The sequence below is a fragment of the Argiope bruennichi genome, chromosome 6, assembly GCF_947563725.1.
Source record: "Argiope bruennichi chromosome 6, qqArgBrue1.1, whole genome shotgun sequence".
NCBI classification, from domain to species: Eukaryota; Metazoa; Arthropoda; class Arachnida; order Araneae; family Araneidae; genus Argiope; species Argiope bruennichi.
In genome coordinates, this window is record NC_079156.1 from 51,487,663 (window position 1) to 51,507,878 (window position 20,216).

General features: G+C 28.9%; 1 protein-coding gene across 2 annotated transcripts in view; it reads left to right on the top strand.

Annotated features, from left to right (window-relative positions):
• LOC129972198 (uncharacterized) overlaps nt 1-19,120 on the top strand; it is a 46,314-nt gene extending 27,194 nt beyond the window's left edge. The window contains exons 3-4 of one of the 2 annotated variants that reach the window (XM_056086228.1): nt 2,800-2,853; nt 13,649-19,120. In XM_056086228.1, coding sequence (XP_055942203.1) covers nt 13,820-17,164 — 3,345 coding nt within the window. In that variant the 5' untranslated portion in view covers nt 2,800-2,853; nt 13,649-13,819 and the 3' untranslated portion in view covers nt 17,165-19,120. Of the gene's footprint in view, nt 1-2,799; nt 2,854-9,195; nt 9,388-13,648 lie in introns of those variants that run through there. The other variant, XM_056086229.1, reaches the window with a different exon arrangement.
• Nucleotides 19,121-20,216: the final 1,096 nt, after the last annotated feature.

Genomic DNA, 20,216 nt, shown 5'->3' on the forward strand with positions numbered 1-20,216 from the left:
TATGCTAAACTATCTCAAATACTGATCTAAAACAAACATATTGACAAAATTTTGATAACAGTTCAGTCTCATTTGGGAAATACGTTTTGCTAAGAGAGAAAAGATTGTTGCCTCCATTTGTGTAGAATCCGCTTGTCATTTCATGTATTGTGTAAAACATCGACTAATTTAATGATTCATCGTGTCTTTTTTCTTATAAATAAGAAAAATAAATTTTCTTTGATTGCGAAAAAGTTTTTAGTATCAGTTGAATTTTTCAGATAAATTCTGCTTGTCTAAGAGATTAATAATCATAAAAAGAAACACTTTATCTCTTTCATTAAAATTTTGTCTGATATGAAACTGCTTTCTGTTATTTCTAGATTTGCACGTTACAACGATCATCGTGATGCAATTATTAGACTTAGTAAGAATTCTCGCGAACTAACGTTCTTAGTTGTTAGTCTGAGTTTTTCTGAATTTTCAAATCCATCCAGCATTGAAATTTGGAATTTGGTTTACTTTACCTTTTCTATTTAAATTCTCTTATAAAGGGTGTCTCAAAATTAAGGCAAGCCTTGAATTTGCCGCCATTCGTGCAATAAAGTGTTGGCAATCCTGTTAAAAAAAACATTTGGCATCTGATACTTTAGGGTTAGTAAAAATAGAGCGTTACAAGTTAGAGCAACGCGTTTTCATTGTTCAACACTACCAACGCATTCACAACACTAACCATTCAATATTTCAAAAATAATGAAAGTCTGGTGGCCACAGTTCAAAAATTTGAGAATTGGCCCCTAGATCGTGTGATTGAACACCACTGGATTTTTTGGGGGAGGGGGGGGGTATTTGATGTGAAAGGACTATGGCAACAAGCCCACAAACGCGCGTGCATTGAAAAAGGGAAGTTCAGCCACATCTGTGTAAAATGATCATGGAAAATTTTGACAAAAGTGCGTATATGACAGCAAAGCTGTGAAGGCAATTTAACGTATGTGTTAATCCATACATAACACTATGCTGTATATTTTAAAATTCAATAAAAATATAGCAATTTAATTTTTTTTTAAAACTTTTTTTAAAATTCAAATCTTGCGTTAACACGTGGTGATCGATCGTGTAACGTTCCATGTGAACTAACCCTAAACTATCAGCTGTTAAAGGTTTTTTAATAGGATTGCCAACACTTTATCGCACGAATGGTGGCAAATTCAAATCTTGCTTAATTTTGGAACACCTTTTATAAGCACTAAAAGATACAAAAGCAACAAAATTGTTATTATCTTTGATTCCTTCTAAAAACTAAATGAAAAGTACTGAAATTTTAATTCTATCTAATCATAAAATTTAAAAAGACGCATTGAAAGTTATTGTACCTGTAATGAAGAAAGTAAGAGAAGTAAATAAGACCGTCTTCATTCCTTGGCTGTTTACATGTAATTTTTTCTACAATCTCTGGTAAACAACTTTAATGAAGAACAATACTTGCAGCACTAGCAACTATATTACTTGCCATCTTCCCTCCATTTGGCGCCAAAAAAATGGTGTTATCACATAGCATATGGCACACTGTAAGGTATATTTTGCATTTAATTGCAATTGCGTGTGAATCTCGAGCAGACATACCACCTTTTGATATTTGAACAAACCAAGTATAATTTAGGGTTGAATAATATCTTTGATGTTTTGGCTGAAGCCGACGAGGGAAGGAGCAGGGGTGCTATGAAAACAGGTTTTGATATCGTTGTGTTGCTTGTCGGAATATACCTATACCTTGAAAAAAATTTTATAGAACTTGATGCTTTTTCAATTTTTTGGGCCTTTTTATCTATAAAATCTCTACTAAAATGTTCATATGCTATTTTATTATATATCTATATTATTATATTATCTCGGAGATTTTTTTGGTAACTATTATAATTTGACAAGAATTGAAATATATATATTTCATAAAAATCATAAACACCGCTTTTTCTAAGGTATAGATTAATTAGGTTGATTTATATTAACATTGTCGGTTTAGTGTTAACAAAACATGTATTAGCATTTGCAATGTGGAAAATTTATCGCCAAATAACTCGCCTAGGATTAAACGATAGATTCAGTAAATTCTTTATTAAAGAATATGTGAGAAAGTTTTGAGTTATAGATAGACAGATTTGACGCCAAAAATATATTTTTCGGAGTCGGAACGTGGAGATTCACATAAAATCTCGAGTTCGAGTATCTTTATGATTGCAAAACTTCCTCTTTACTTCTTGTATGAGAAAGAAAGAAAAAGAAATGAAGATATTAAGTTTAATTTCATTTTATTCACTAGTTTTAATCGCGCCTGCCTCCAAACAGAGAAAGTTACCATTTATCTATACTGTATTAAGAATTTTTATCCCTTTGCTTGTGACGTGGGAAACAAAAGAAAACGGATTTTTAGAGCGCGTATTGGCAATAGTTAAATAAAAAGATGGGATTTGGATCAGAAAATATTAGAGAAAAGTAGCATGAACTAATTTAAGATAAAATAAAGAGGAAATTGATTAGGATTTAAATTAAATTAAGATATGTATAATCAGATTTTACATTGTGGCATATTTGAAAAAATTAGCATATGAGTGCATATTATATAGCAGTCCATTTCTTAACCAAAATGCACTAAAAATCCAGTTATCCGAATTAATTGAGACCGTATCCGGATAAACAAATTTCTGGATAATTGATAAAAAGGACATTGAGATTTACTTATTATGTATTGATTTAAATGACTACAAAAACGGTATTGCTTATATTTTGTATACTTACAAATTGTATTATTGTTTGTTTCAGAATACTGTGCCTGCCTCTTTGGGACGATTTTACTCTTCAAAGAGTTAATATATAGTGAGTAGAAAAGGCACTTTTCCATATTTCTTTGTTAAACGCATTTTTCTTTTTGTTGTTATGTTCCATTGTAGTTTTTTAATTTTATTTTTGTTTAATTTGTAGTATTTAAACTCTAAACTATATAATCTTTCTATCTATTTCCCGGGGGAAAAAATGAATCCTTTTTTGGTGAAATTTAAACCGATTGGCGCATGTTCAAAAGCTCAGAGTGTTTCATGTACTGAAAGCGAGTTGTGTCATTGCTTGAATATAATAGTCTATGTCAGTTGTTTCACTGTCTTTACCCAAAAAAAATTTTTTTACGGTCCCAAAAAAAAAACTGTCCATACAGCTGGAATGACATTTCTTCGTAATTGATTATTGCTGTTAACACTTTTGGTGCTAGTTTAAATAGAGCAAATTGTATTGAAATTGGGCCCAAAAAATTATTATTTATTCTTATTAGTTGAGAAATATCATAAATTGAATTTGATTCTTAAAACCTTAAACAGCCTTTGATGAAAAAAAATTTTATTTCTAAAGAAACAGATAAATTATTTTCCTGACTCGTCTTGTTTAAAAAAGATTTTACTCTAATCAAACACAGATTCCCTTTTTAAAGTGACCGACTATCAACTTTTGGGAATAAAATTTTTAAACAGTTGGAATTTTTTAATAGTTTTTTTTTATTATTTTTAGATACGTTGGCAACTATAAACATAAGAATAAAGAAAAGTTTTTTTATAAATATAATATTTTTTGAAAAACTGAAGAAACTGTAGTAAATTTTAATGAAATTTTAAAACGGCTAACATTTTACACCAAATTGCAATGCCGCATTTATTTTCTGTGCCTACAACGTATAGTCGATAAGAATATATTAAAATCCTAGAAAAGTTTTGAAATTCAGATAAATTAAGGAAGGTAAATGTGTGTAAATAAGCATTTTTTCATTAATTTACAATTGAATTTTGATATGAACACCTGTAAATGAAAAAGCATTTCATCAACCGCAAAACTTTTGCCTCATTTCATAACATTTCCCTCTTTTCATTTTTGCTTCATTTTGCCCCACGTAATTTAAAACCTGTACTGTAGCTTTAAGGCAATTTTTTCTTTGGGCTTTTAAATTATCGTGTTAACAATGCGGGATTTTTATGATAAACAAAGTGTTTAGAAAATTGCTCTTGAAAGAGAATAAAACTTTAATTGTAGAGCATACGAGAAAGTTTCAGGGAGACCACTTCCGCTTGTTATGTTTTTATTTTTAAGTATGCTATTGTTTATAAATTGAGTTCTATCTATAAAACGCGCCATAATTGAGGCAAAATTATTCAAAACATTCAACAGGGCAGATTATTGAACTTAGAGCTACCAAATTGACAAGGAAGGTATTTTTTTAAGTGATTGATTCTTGGTTTTTTTGGTTTTCCTATTTCTTATTTTCTGGGGTCTAGGTGCTTACTAGGAAAAAAAATTTCTTAACAGAAATTCCGGGGGGGGGGGGTAGGATCTATAATTTCGGATCATAAGTCACACAAAATCAATTTTTAAACCAATATATATATATTAGCCTTCCAGTTTATTTCCGTATATTTTTTATCTATTTATATTTTATATTATTTCAAATACGGCATTTATACAAACGCTCATTATGGATGTTATTATATACGTGTGTGTGCTTTCGTGCGTGTGCCATGTTACCGTTGTCATTATAAATAATAAATTTTTTTGGAAATAATACGAAGACAGGCGATTCGAATCTAAAGCATTGTCATATTATGATGTTTAGTATTGATTATTAGAATCAATATTTCAGAAGAATTCTAACATTAAGAAAAGATAAATAAATTAAAAAAAGCCGTTAAAAATTCATGAATTAATTTGTGGGAAAATTGACTCTCGAAATATGTCGCCTTGAGAATTATTAGGGAAAAACAAATTAGATCATCTTAGTTTTTTCCCAATTTCGAAATTTGGAAAAACATTGAAAATAAATGTCTTGATATGTTCTGATGCAAAATCAGATTTATAAAAAAAAAAAAAAAAAAAAAAAAAAAAACAAGGTGAAAGATTCTAGATTATGGAATTTGACATTCATTGACTTGTAAATAAAGTTGATAGTCTAGATGCTTTTGTGTTTGATTGTCAGTTCGGTGAATTATTGGTTATGTTTAATTTTCATTAAGTCTTTATGCATAATCTAATGAACTTTAAAAAAGTATTTTGAACTTCAAATTGTTATAGATTGGGCGATATTATTTTAATAGTGCTACACCTCTTTCGTTTATTATATAAATGAACCTTCCTAGTGAAGTGAAGTCCCATGATATCACAGTGCCGTTAACCCTTTGGCTACCAATTTTTTAAAAAAAATTTCTCTGCAATCGAGTATAAAATGAAGATAATACCTTCAGTATTAAACAACTATTCATTTTTTTTTTTCAAATATTCTTTAACCTCCTTGGCTAGAACATGATGGCCAAATACATCCCTCTCCCCCCCCCCACACACACACCAAAAAAAAAACCTACTTAGAATTATTTAAGCTGATTTTAAAAGGTTAGTGGAATATATATGACACGTTTGGTAATCAAAGAGTTATAAACATAAATGTTCGGGTGGTCTAATTTCTAACTGCACGTCGTCGCCGTCGTTCTCGGTGTTATAACTTTATTCTCTTCGTGTGAACTTCAAAAATAATATGCAGAATGTTTCTTCCATTTTCAATAACAGAAGAAATTCACACAATCAAAACTACGAAAATGGTTTGAATGGTTTTGATTACTTATATATTTGAAACAGAATCGTGGTCGGAGAGAGAGAAAACAGTTTGGATTTTTAAACTTCGCTTTTATTCCATCCCTGGGGGTATAATTTATGTACAAGGAAGAAGCGACGAGGCATGCCAATCTAAATCACAACACAAGAGCGACAAAAATATTTTCCCGATGGTAATTCTTTGCACTTGTCGATTTAGATAAGAGGAAAATAGGTATAGTTTAAAAGAATTTGCGTAATTTGACAAATTTTTATCCCTTCACTCTGAGCGTATGAAAATGCAGATTTAAGTATTTTTACGGAGCTCGTGGCTCATTAATTAAATAAAAGAGATGGAATTGGGTCAGGAAATGAGAGAACTAAGTTACTGTAAGTCAAATTAAGATAAAAATTAGGTAATTAATCAGGATTTAATTTAGATTTTAAAATATCATATATACAGTGGTGACCAAATTGTAGACACTTTTGAAAATCGTTATGTTTTTTTAACTTTATATGCTTATAGAAAATGTTACATTTCATAAAATGCAAACTTTTACATTTGAAGCATTATGCTATGATATACCCGTCGTTTACAACATACTGCCAATTTGAGTTGAAATTATAAATACAATAACACAACGAAAATGCATTCCTAATCTTCGACGCTCATTTCATTTTATATTATAGAATAAGAGTTTTTTAACTTATTCAAAACGCAGCATTTTTCTTTTTCTTTTGATTAAAAAGTTTTCTCATCTATACGCGAGGAATTTGGCTACGACTTCAATGTACATATAAACCGGATAATAAAATATATATTTAACGCATCTATATATTTAAAATTAGAAAGAAAACTAATGAGCTAGCTTCTAAACTTTAACTATTGGTCTGATTCATTTCATATGATGGTATATGATCTCTAGATATGTCGTCAGTGGTTGCCTATACCCAACATACCTCCCATTTTCGAAGGTTATCTCAAAAATTGTTTCATTTTATATTCACCATGGGGCAAAAATCACGGCACAGTTCCCAGCATGTCCACTAAATCGATTTCGAAAATTTTTATTTCAAATATGACCACTGGATGTATCATTAATGGCCGCACATAGTCTCGGACTCTCCATTTTCCAACAACTTTACTCGAATTTATATTCTCTATGGCGAAAGACATTGACAATTCCCTCCACCTTCCCTGCCATAACTTAATATTTTAAGTTATGATTGATTGTATAAGTATTTATTTCGAAAATTTTCATATCAATGTACATTTCCAAATCAATGCTCATGTCACCTATGTACATCATCAATGATCACCTGCCTCTCTGGCCTTTCAGTTTCGAGAAATATCACAAAATAAAAATTTGACACAGTCCCCATTCTTAATATTTTGTCGAATTTCGCCAATTAGTTGATATTTACTAATCAAAATGTCATATTCATTATTCAAGTTTAATTTAACATATAAATTTTTATCTTATTGTGATAAGTTGTAATTTATGAAAGTTGATTGATAGAACTGGAGAACAACTGATATCCAAAGACGGCTACATATTTATTAAAATATTAAGAAATTTAATTGAATATTATTTGTTAAGTTTTAAGGATTATTTTGTCTTAATATTACCAAGCGAATTTGTTTATATTTCAGTAATTATAATTATTAATTAATATAAAATGTATTAATTATAATAATTAGTAAATGGTATTAAATTTGCAAATCAAAATAATTTTAGAGTGTCTTTGCTTAAAAAAAAGAATGCTGAACACGAAGATGTACTGCCATTATATTCGCGAACTTGTTTAACTTCATCCCAATCTCGGCAGTGACAATTTTTCTCACACAAGCTCTTGAAACACTTGCTTCGTATCACAAAATCCTTGGGTGAGGGTCGCATATCTATTCAACACATGTCATATTGATATGTCAATGGTCAATTTAATCTGTTGACTGACACAAAGAGAAAAAAAAATGGGGCGTGTAGACTCATACTATCAAAATCTTCCATTGACCATCTAGAAGAATAGTTATATGAAGGTATATGATATGATTTTCTGAATCCCATATTAGTTCATTAATGGAACAACTATAATTCCCCCTTGTTTGTTTGTTTTAATTTTTGGGCTTAGTATGAATTTTTATAATTATTTCTTTTCTGTTTAACAAAAGACTTTAGTTTTGAATTAATCCTCTTGTTTTTGGATTTTTGGCCAGATCAAAACAAAATTTTCGTATTTGGTTGAATTAAAAAAAGTGGGGGGGGGATTAGAAACATATAGATAAAGACCCATGTTGTCTCTGTTCGCGACAATTCAAAAATTTAAAACGATATTTTATAATAAATAAATTCTTAATTTGAAATGAATGTATATAATTTTATTCTGTCTGTTTTCAAGTAATATGACATGCTAATCGTGCTTGACATTTCCGTTTGTGTTTAGTGTTAAAAAAATTAATCAAGGAAAAATAGTTTATCATATGAGTAAATATCCTGAAGGATCGGAATGTGCTCTCTGTACTAATAACTAATATAAATGTTTATATATAAAAAAAATTGTTAAATTATATTAATTATGTTTTTATAATAAAAAAATTATTTTTATTCACTTACAAAATGAGATTGTTAATTCATGCTACTTCAAAAAATATATGCCATATTTGAATATATCCCCCCCCTTAAAGGATGATATTACAAAAACAAATGATTATTATTATTATTATTATTTTTTGTATAAATTCTTGTCTAGTAATAATTAAAAATTATTCTTGTCTAGTAAAGTTTGAAAAGTGAGAGATTATGATCAAAAACTTTAATGTGGAAAAAAAATGCTATTTTTTTGTATACTTGATAAACTGCATTCCTCCCTTTTTGGAATGAAAATGACAGCATTAAGAAAAAAAAATCAAAACAGGTCGCACCCCTCCCTCATCCACTCTTCCATAAAGATGAAAAACCTCTACTTTTTTTGTTTGTTTCTTTGGCAACTTGAGTTCCAGCTATTTTGATCTCACAACTTGTAATATACTGCGCTTCTCATCCCCCCTCCCTCCCTTCCCTTTCCTCTTACTACACAGGCGCCATGCGCGTACTTCATTCGAATTACCGCATCCATGGTTTACTAATATTCGATAAAATTATGAGAAATATTAGTCACTACATTAAATTTTAAAATGACAAATTAATGCTACTTCAAGGTTACTAGAATTGGATTAGTGAAGCCAAATATTGTACCTGTACCTTAAAATCATTAAAATTATAGATTTAGAAAAAAATTAAGAATTTTTAATTTCTATAAAGCGGTTTTGCTGTTTGTTTCCTGAGGGTCCTATGCATGAAAAGGATGTGTTTCCTTTGCGGTATATGGTTGTCATGGATGAATTTTTTTCAGAAATTAATGTATTTTTATTTGTTTATTTATTATTGATATTTTTGATGTGCCTGATAAATATTCTAATACAGATTCTGATTGGGTAACTATTGTTGCTGCATCATGTGACTTTAATTCTATAAAGCTATTCGCCTTTTATCAAACGCGGATGGAGGGGTAAAAATTGGATGGTCACGTGACCCTCCGAGACGCCATGTTGGAGAAATTGTTATAATAATCATCTGTGCTTGTGTGAAAAATGGGACTTATGTCAATCAAAACATTTTGAAATTTCGCTAAATTTTCTTTCTTGTATGCAATCGGGGGATCATTGGTGATGCTCTGAACATTGTTTAATATTGTGTGCACCATTTTCTATTCAAATAACCCGCTGATTTTGTGTAACTGCGATGATAAAAGGTGGGTTATGTACCTAACGGTAAAAATTTTGGCTCGCCGATTTTTATCTTGTTCTACTCCCGCGTTAAGCCCAAACCGGCAACTTGGATACAATTTTTTTTGAAAAATTTATGACGTGTTCATTTTGCCCACTTTTTTATATTTGTGAATTTTATAAATAGGGAAATTGCATTCGGAAACTTGCAATTTAAAGCGATTGTTTACATAAAGATGTAAACAATGTTGTGTGTTGTACAACGTAGGTTATTTGAACAAAATAATTTCGGATTTTAATATTTTTTTTAAGTAAAATTAATTCTTATTATAAGGTACATTATTTAAAATGCATCTTCTTTTATAATGCTTATTTTTTTTATAAAAGAAATGTTGTAAATGTACTTAAAAAGAATATGAATTTTTCATTTTCAGATCCATACAGTAGTGAATAATTCTGATTAAAATTTTATAAAATTCAAATATTGTGATACAATTATGTAAATAATTCTGATAATAGTATTTGATTTTAAACTGAGAATTATTTTCTAGACTTAATTATAATATTGTTTCATTTATATATATATTTAAATAATATTTCTCTTATTCAAAAAAAAAGTGTTACTTTTATGTTTTATGCATTAACATATATTATTATACAAGTCTATACTGTCTAAGAAGCTATAAAAATTTTATCTAACATCTATTGTACTTACTAAAAACATTTACAGCTTGCTTTTTTTAATGTTTTAAGATTTGTTGTTGTAATGCTTTATTTTATTTTTTTAATTGAGGCTTCAGCTGTATGTATTTACATTTTAAATAAAATTCCACCTTAAATATCCTAGTAATTCATTATTACATTTTATATAATTCATTAAAAGATCTGATGAGTGAAAATGAACACTATATGTTATGTAATTTTTTAAGTAATTTAATCTAGCTATGAATGTTAATAGAAATAACAAATATAATTACTATTTTCTTACTCAAAGTATCTATCAAATTAATACAGTGTGCTGTTCTGTAAATGTAAGGAAGAAAATTCATAAAATATTTCATGGAATTTATTTATATAACTGATGCAAACCATTATTTATATAACATTTTGCAGATAAGCTTTTTTTTTTAAATTAAATAATGTATAACATTATATAATTACATAATCTTTTGCCTATTAAGATTTTTTGTCTTCTTAATGAGCATTATTATTATTTTAAGATAAGTTAGTTCTGTAACACATTTTTTTTTAATTATGCTTTTTTTTATTTTGATAGAGAGATATTGGACTTAAATATCATCTATGAAGTTGGAGGATATCATTTCTATCCTACATTAGTGGTTTTATTTTGCTTTATTATAATATAAGCAAATTGTATTGTAAAATATCTTTTATAAATTACCAGACTGTTTTAAGGAATGATATTTTACTGAAGTACTATTGTTTTAAAGACATCTTTAGTATGAGACAAGATGCTATTGAATAGTAATTTATTATTTAAGTTATTGTTGTTTTCATTAATGAATAAGTGGTACCATTTGTGAAAAAGTTAAATTATTTTTTTAAGTGAAATCATTTTTAACGTTACTGTAATCGGTTTTTTGAAGTCTGGTTCTTAAAATCTTTTCAAAGTTTATTTTGGCTTCAAAATAAGTTTTACTTATCTGTCGTATATATTATAATGCATTAGATAGAATAGGTGAAATCAATAACTTTCTGTAAAAGGTTGTATGTGTGCGTTTCCTATTATGTTGTGGTTAAATTGTCCATGTTAAGCTGCTAAATGTTTTGAATAATTTTTAAAATACAACTAAAGATCTTAAATCCCCTCCCCCTCTAGTTTGAAACAAACCATTGTCTCTTTGGTGTATGGATTTTTCTATGTCTGCTAAAATACCTTAGATATTTGTAAAAGTTTGTTTATAATAATTTTAGAATGTCAATGTCGGAAAATAGTTAGCTTTGAAACTGAAAGTAATATGAATTGTAAATTTATATTTTAAATGCAAAATAAACCTTAAATTTTTATCTTCAAAAATATTTTTTCCTAATAAAGGTCGTACAGGAGAATCAGGTTCATTATGTCAAATTGCAACTTTTTAAAAATGATCAAATGTATTATTATTATTTTTTTCCTTGTTAATTTTCTTTTATGCTAGTTAGTTTGGAAAATGTTAAGAGGTTTGTCTTGAATATTTTCTGCCTTGGCAAGATATCTAATACTGAGTTCTTCTATTGTTGTAATGTAATAAATTGAAAATGTTTAAATTAAAAATTAATTGCTTTAGGATTATTTTTTTAATGAAAAAAGTTTTCTTTGTGTGCATTTAATCTTTTAACAAGAATTGTGTACATAGGTAATTTTCATTTAACCCTCCAAACAGTAATTCAATAAGGCTTTTCAGAAATAAGAATTGACAAAGACAAATAATTTTTTAAATGTTTGAAAGAATTATTATAATTTTGTGATTATTTGGAAACTTTCTAGCAAGTATGTAAATAAATGTACATTATTTACTTAAGAGATTCAACAGTCAAAACAATGGAACCATTTCTTTTCAGTTATTTTCTTTGTTTCCACATCTTTTTTTTATAGTGAATTTTACTTTGTGTCTTGAATAATAGGGTTTAATGGACATTTACAGATTTGGTAAAACTTAAGAATACATTATTTTTAGCATATGTAAAAATTACATTTTGCCACTTGGTATTGTATTTTTTAGTTAAGCTAAATCCTTAAAACAAATATGAGGTGATTAATCAAAGCCTCATACTGGTAAATTTAACATTTTAATGAACCCGGATTATATGATTATCCATAATGGTCGTGCAAATCAAATATTTCTTCAAGACCAATATCATTATCAAAAAGTAGAAATCTATTATTTTCCTTTAGCAAGCAGATAATATTTTAAAATATTAATTCTTTTCTTTTATTAGATGATCTATTTATGAGTATAAATTTTAATTTCCTAAGTTATTAATTGTTATTCATCAATTCTTGTGGGTTTTAGTAGTATATTTGTTTGTCATAGTTGCCTGCACTTCAAAAGTATTTGCTGTTTATTTATTTACTGGCTTTTACCCGCGACTTCGTACGCATGGAAATAGATTGGAATTTATAGCAACAATGGCTTTGTCTTTTGTTATTCCTGCACATGCGGGAATTTTCTACACTAGTTGGGATAACGCAATATAGATTATAAATTTTTAATTTCCTTTATTCTGTTTTATTTTAATTCAAAAGTACTTCAGAATGAATCCGAAAGATCGATTAATTAACAATGTTTAATTTTAAATGTATTGAACACTAAGAAAATAAACAGAATCACTTGAAATAATAGTCAAAATCATGTTAAGCCTAATCTCATTGGTGTGGGGGGTTGGGGAAAAAAGAAACTTGAAGCTCTACTCTTTTGGTGGGAAAGTTAGTTTTTAATTAATAAACAATTAACCACTTAATTAAACGGAATAAATAGTAGCCTATGTCCTATTTCAGACTATAATTTATCTCTCAGCTAAATTGCATCCGATTCTGTTCAGCCGTTCTGGCGTGATTGACTAACAAACATCCATCCATCCAAACTTTCACATTTATAATAGTATAGATTACAGTTTGTAAGTTGTTAAAAGCGTGTTATTTTTCCTCTGACTAAAATTATCTTTCTTGCCCATATTAATTGCTGATTAAGTATGCTAGCTATTATTTATTTCTTTGTATACAGTAATATTTACACAATTTTCAAGTATCAACTTGTATCAAGTATAAGTTGCTAATTTCCTTTTTATGGCTTGTATTAAACTCATGTGTATTAAATTAATCATATTTAAAATAAGGTTAGATTTTATTCTAAACATTTATAGATAGAAGGGACACGTTTCTTTCATTTTTACATACTTTTCTTTAATTTTCATGATCTTTCCTAGTAAATTTTTTACTGTATCATTTCAATGTATGAAAGTTTTGATAGGTTCATTTTCTTACTTGTTTTACTTTTTTTCTCTCTCCTTGCATTTTATGTATTTTTAAAGATCTCATAGAATGTACTTGGGAAAAAAAAACTAAATTATATTTATTGGCTGAATTTTTATAAAGTGTATTTTAGATAGAGATTAGATTTAGATTTTCTTTAAGTTGAACAAATTATATATTTACATGAGTGTATAAAATCTGAATAATATAACTTAAATGGCTGAAATCAAATTAATTTTATGGTAATTTGCTTTAAAAATTTAATTAATTGCTGCAGTATCCTTTTTTTTTTTAAACTTAATTTGTCATTTCAGGTTCATTGGACGCATTTTCTTACGAATGAAGAAAAAATACTATATTAATACTTACAGTACAGTTTCTACATCATACTCAATTTTAAATATACCAATGCCCTTGAGAAGATAGGGAATATATTACCTTGTTACAATTATCAGTATTTCATCTGATTCCACTCATGAATTAAAATGGATTCTGCGACCAATGGGGAAGTTTCAGAAGACTGTTTGAGTAAATCAAAAGAAACCACTGATATGCTCACTGTTGAAGAATGTGTTGAAGAGGCCAAGCATTTAAATGAAAGTAAGGCCATGGCAGAAATGGAAAAATGTAAAACAAGTGTAAATTCTTTATCAACTTCAATTTGTGAAACTTCTCAAAACAAAGAAACCTCTGACCAAAAAGCATTATCATCATCCTCCACTTCTTCAAATTCTGTAATTGTAACAGAAGAAAATAGTCATATATATCAACTGGAAAATAGCAGCCCATCACAAGAAGTTTTGATAGAGTGTGAAGAACCTCCACTAAGAAAAGAAAATGGAATTTCTGATTCAAATGACACTGAAAAAAGTACTAAGCTTACAACTGATCAGAATGCTGATGAAAAAACAGATTCGAATGCAGATGCTGCCAATTCTCCAAGTTGTGTAATTGAAGAGGATTCATCTAGTTTAAAAAGTAATAAAGAGACCATTCAATCTTCAAGTGAAAAACTGGCTGAAAAGTGCAATAAAAGTGAAATTGATTTGTCTTGCTCGGACATGAGTGATAAAAAGGAAAGTGATGTTATTTTGATTGATGAACAGCTATCAAAAATCAAGGAATCAAATATCTCCAGAAGCAATACTATTGAAAAGAAGAATCCAGAAATCCAAACATGTAGGAATAAATTAATGTGTGGAGGCTCTTTGGTGACAGATTCTTGTGAGAATCAAGTACAGGATTTGAAAGTAGATTCAAAACTATGTTCTCAGAAAACTAAAACAAATTTGCTAAAGCATACATCTGAACGAAATGAATCTTGTATTGATTTAACTGATGACGATGGTAGTGAAAATAGTGCTCAAATAGTTAATGAACTGCCTCTTAATTTTATGAAAGATAAAGAACCGCAAATACCCTTGAAGCCTTTAGAATCTAATACAATTTCAAATGTTTCTGACAGGGGAGGTCTTGTTGATTTGTCAATAAATAAGTGGCCACAAGAAAATCCTCTCCAAAAACTGAATGAGCATTTAAAATCCATTGGAACTGATAAAGAACGAGTTCCTTTTAATCACAATCATATTCAAAAGAGTGATGTTTGTTCTGCTAATACATCATTATCCAAGGGTTCTGAAAAGATGCACTCATCTGATATTTATGACAAAGAAAACAACGTGGAAGATTCTCACCATCACGAAAGAAACATGAAGGAACAATCTGATAGCTTTGTATATGCAGAACTTTCTAATGAAGTAACAGGATTTCCAGATGCCTTTGTGGGAAAGGTGACTATTGGCAAATATATACATGTGAAAGGAGATTTTACACTTCGTAGTTCTGAAGCACTATTAGAGAGCCCATCATTACATGCCCCTTATTTATTAAAGGAACCAGACATTTTTCCTCCCAAAGAAAAAGATTCTAAATCAGAAACAACGGACTTTTTTCATTCTGCAGCTGGTGAGCTGCTCATAGGTATTGGTATTAGCAGAGTTAATGAATGGTTTCATAAAGATATGGTTCGAATAAAGAAAAGACAAATGAAAAGAAGTGGAAAGACGCCTCAGCTAGAGGAAGAACTTAAAATGCATGAAGATTTATATGCAGAAGCCAGAAAGGCAAACAGTGTATATTCTTTCACATATCAATCTTGTAAAAATTGTGGTTTTACTAGTGAATCAACCCTTGTTATGGAAGGCCATTTATTGGTCCCTCATGTTACACCACGCAGAGACTATCAGTGCAATTTTTGTGACTCTATCAATCGAGATCCTAAAGCTATGCTGGAACATATGCTGTTAGCCCATGGGAAAGTTGGACGTATCCAGCCACCAGTTCTCTTCTTTGAATGTCCTTATTGTTCATTTGAAAGTAATTCAAAAGTGAAATTGAATAACCATTTAGCCAAATGTCAGCGGTACTTTGATCATGGTATAAATCAAGCACCACCTAAAGACTTTGAATTCCCTTGTCTTACTCCTAAACCTATTACTGTAGCTGTTGTGAAAGCATATGAAAAGTCGTTAGGTTCTATGCAGAGGGGACGTGGAAGACCCAAAAAAGATATTTCTGAGTCTTTGCATATGAATCAGTATGCAAGCAATGCAAATCTTGCACCAATAACTCCAAACCATATGCCTGCTTTTAGAGCTAGTTCAAACTCTCCTCTTGCTGATAGCTTAAGTGTACAAAATCAAATGATTTCTCCTCCTATTCAAATGCCAACTATGAATATAAGGCCTGCACATTCAAATGTCATGGGACAACTTCGTCCTGCAATTTCACATTTGCATATGCCACCTACTAATCGCTTTTTCCATTTTGTTAACCCTTCTGGACAAGTCATGCCTATGATGGGAAACAATCATTTAGCTACATCAGCATCACAGTTTCCATTTTCTCCTCCCGTTGATACTAGCTTAGGTAAAAAAGCATCTTCTACCCCTAGCTTCAATCCTATGTTGGGAAGTAATTTGAGACAACAAACACCAGCCAAAGGGATGCCTAGTGTCACTATTACCCCTTTACCTAAGCTCCAAGGACCATATCCTGTTCCAATAGCTAAACCAGCAGCAGCAGCAGCATCAGGTAGTGCAACAGTGCAATCTAACAGCTTAGTTGTTTGTGAAATATGTGATGGCTATATTAAAGATCTTGAACAGTTACGTACCCACATGCAATTAATTCATAAAGTTAAAATACATCCCAAAATGTTAGTTAGTCGTCCTCCTCTCAATTGTCAAAAATGTCAATGGCGATTTTTTACCGATCAAGGTCTTGAGCGTCATCTTTTAGGTGCTCATGGGCTTGTTACTTCAAATATGCAGGAACTTGCTAATAAAAACAGAGATGCTGGTTGTTGTACTATCTGCGGTAGAGTTTTTGGCAGTAAACTTGTTAGCCATATGAATGTAGTTCATAAACTAACTTTGAAACCAGCTCATCTTTCCTACAAATGTACAGTATGTTCTGCAACTTTTAATCTTTATAGATTATTTGAAAATCATGTGTATCTTGTTCATAGTGGTGCTGCTAAGCGTTCGGCTGATGGTAGGTCCAGCCCGTCAAAAAAAATGAAAAGCTTGGATGATTCAATAGCAAGTATAGAATCTTCTAATCATAAAGAGAAAGGTACATCTAAAGACATAGGAGACGAGAATTGTAACAAGTGCAAAGAATGTGGATATGATAAGAAATCACAGGATGGGAAATGTGATAAGTGCCTAAAATCTGTTGAATTAGTTCATGGTACTACCACAAGTACTAAAACTTTAAATGATGAGCTTAGGAAAACAGAAAAAACAATTGAAAAAGCAGCTGCTTAGAGTTGTATCTTACACTATTAGATAATGAAAACTAATTGGACTACACATTTTTAAACTGCATCAAATATTTTTCAATTTAATGAGTTTTCATGTGCAAGCTATTAGATTTAATATTAATCATTCATAAAAGAAAATCTTCATAACTTTTTTTTATGTGCATATATCTGTGAATTCATTAAATGTAAATACAATTCATTGTACTATTCATTCTGTTATCCCAATTAAATGGTGTACAATTTATGTGAATAATTAATCCACTATTCTTTACCAAATCATATTTGTACTTAGGCTTGACTTCAAGTCCAAATCATTCTTTAGTGATGGGAAAACTGTGTTTTTCAAATTTTTGCCTTATATTTAATATCTGTATATTAACAGGCACACATCCTTTGGAAATTGCTCAGTCTCCTAAATGTAACTGTCTCATAATTTTAATTGCAATCTGATAATAGAATAATTGCCTGGAAATTGATTCTGTGAATGTATTTTAAAGCAGAGCTTCTAAAACTTCCCATTCTCGAGCCAGTTGGGTCGCAAATTTGAAACTAAATAAGAATTAAGAGGCTACTTTCAGGCAAATAAATGCAAATTCACATTTTTAAAAAAAATAAATGTTGAAATTTTATTAAAAACTTTTAAATTAAAATAGTTTTATTGCTTGTTTTGTCAAAAATGTTAACAAATTTGGGGGGGGGGGGGGGGAAATGCCATAATAAAAAAAATTTCACACTAGTATTTTCCAGCAGCAAACTACCTAGGGTAATACTTCACAGTTTAAGAAGCTCCGTGCTAAAGTATATATATCTATAATATAAAGATTTCTTATCAGTGTTTATATGAATAAGTATAATTTTAAACTAATATGATTTTCTTAACATTTGAATTTCTGATGAATATTAATTAAATATTGGGAATATATTATGAATCTGGAAAGCAATTGTTACTATTGTGAATAATATAATTGATTATTTTTATATTTTTAAATCATGGCAAGGTCAAAAAATGCCAATGCTTCTAGAATGTATTGTTATAGATGTACATTTCTGAATTATGGCATCTGGTACTTATCAGCCAAAAACATATAAGATGATACTAAGTATATTTAATAAAATTATTTCTTAACTATTGGAACAAATGAGAATCAAATCTAATGCTTTTTATTTTGTTTAGGCTTTGTTTCATGTTATTTATTCCTGCAGCTAGTTTCTTGTATTTATTTTTCAAAATTTTATTGAGTTTTTTTTTATTATTATCATGATCAAACTTGTTTTCTTTCTTCTCTGCACTTTCTAGTCTAAAACTTAAGTTCCTTTATTCATTAAGCAGAGATATTGTATGTCTACAAATCATATTAGCATTTCTTATCATATTCAAATTGAAATTTATTCTCTCTATAAAAGTCCATTATTATTTTCCCCTCTTTTTATAATCTTGTGTTGAAGAATTAACTTTTTATTTACATTTAACTTTGTCAAAAAAAATTATTTCAATTGATTATTAATGAAAAGGAAACATCAAGCTAAATGAGTTTGAATGGTATGATGGAATTCTAGCTAATAATGTTTATTAAAAATTGTGATTATAATGCATATGGAAGAATTTTAGTATGATATACATTTTTTTTTATTTTTTTTTTTTGTATGTGTATTAGATTATGTGTGGTTTCTCGATTAGTTTTTTAATAAGGCCATCATTAAGAAGTGGATTATATTCAGTGTATAATTTAATTAGGGAAGTCAAACAAATTTTAAAACAATGCCTTAAATGTTCCAATGTTAACTAGTAGAACACAGTTTTAATGAAAAATGCAAATTAATTGATTTTTTATCAAACATAGATTATAAATGTATTAACCTTATTGAGTATTGTTCCTATCACCCTCTAAATTTTTCTGGAAATATTATATTTATTATATTATTAACTATTCAAAATAATTTAATTTTTTTATTTGATTTAGGCATGTAATCTTAAAATATTTTCATTAAAAACTCTAGTTGGACACTTTCTATGAGCATAAATACTATAATATGAACAAATAAAAATTTGAATACTCTTGAATTATATATTTGTAAAATGAGTATTATTTTTTTTTTAAAATTATCTTTAATCTTTGTTGTATATTTTAAAGTTAAGCTTGAGGTTGTTGTTTTTTTTATGTGCAAAAATAACTTCTATTCATCTCAAAATGTTTTTATCAATAAGAAAGTAAAATTAATTATTTAGTAATAAAATGATGATTAAATATGCTTATATGTAAAATTTAAATGACATGTTTAAATCAAACATCTCCCCCCCCCCCTTTTTTTTTTGTTATCGACTATTATAGATTCTGTTGAAGCATATTTTATCATAATTAATTTCTGCTAAACAGTGGCATATTGAGAATAATTAGCACATAGTACCCTCCCTCCCTTTTTATAATTGTCAGCTCCCTGCCCTGGAAATATTAAATAGCAGTAATAATTCATTCTTTTCTTGGAAAATTAACCTAATGAAAATGATTCGATTTTGTCTCCATGACTAAGTATTGCATTTTGAGAATAGTTTATAAAATCGGAATCCATCTCTAATGTATCTAAAAGTAACAAGTTGGAAAATGATTATTTAATAAAATAATTTTTAAAAAAAGATAACCTGTAACTATTTAATACCATACTAATTAAGTGCAAACTTGTCCACATTAAAAACCATTCCTCTGTCAATCTAGAAATCATATTTAGCATTAAAACAGGCTTCTTCTTTTAGACTCGGGATGAATTCAAAGTGCTTTATTTTACCCTACACTATACAATTTTAATACAAATAAAATTGTGAAAGATTTTTAACAGCTGTTTCTTTCATCTAGTTTCAGGGATAAATTTACATCTAATAAAGATATGCACAATATCCTAATTTTATAAATTTATTGTTGATTCATAATTACTCTCCATTGTATTAGATCATTTGACAGTTTGTAAATTAAAAACCTTGCAATGTTTAAAAAGATATTTCACTAAATCTGAAGTCTACTCTCTGTCTTGAAATTGGGCTCTACTAGTAATTAAATTATTAT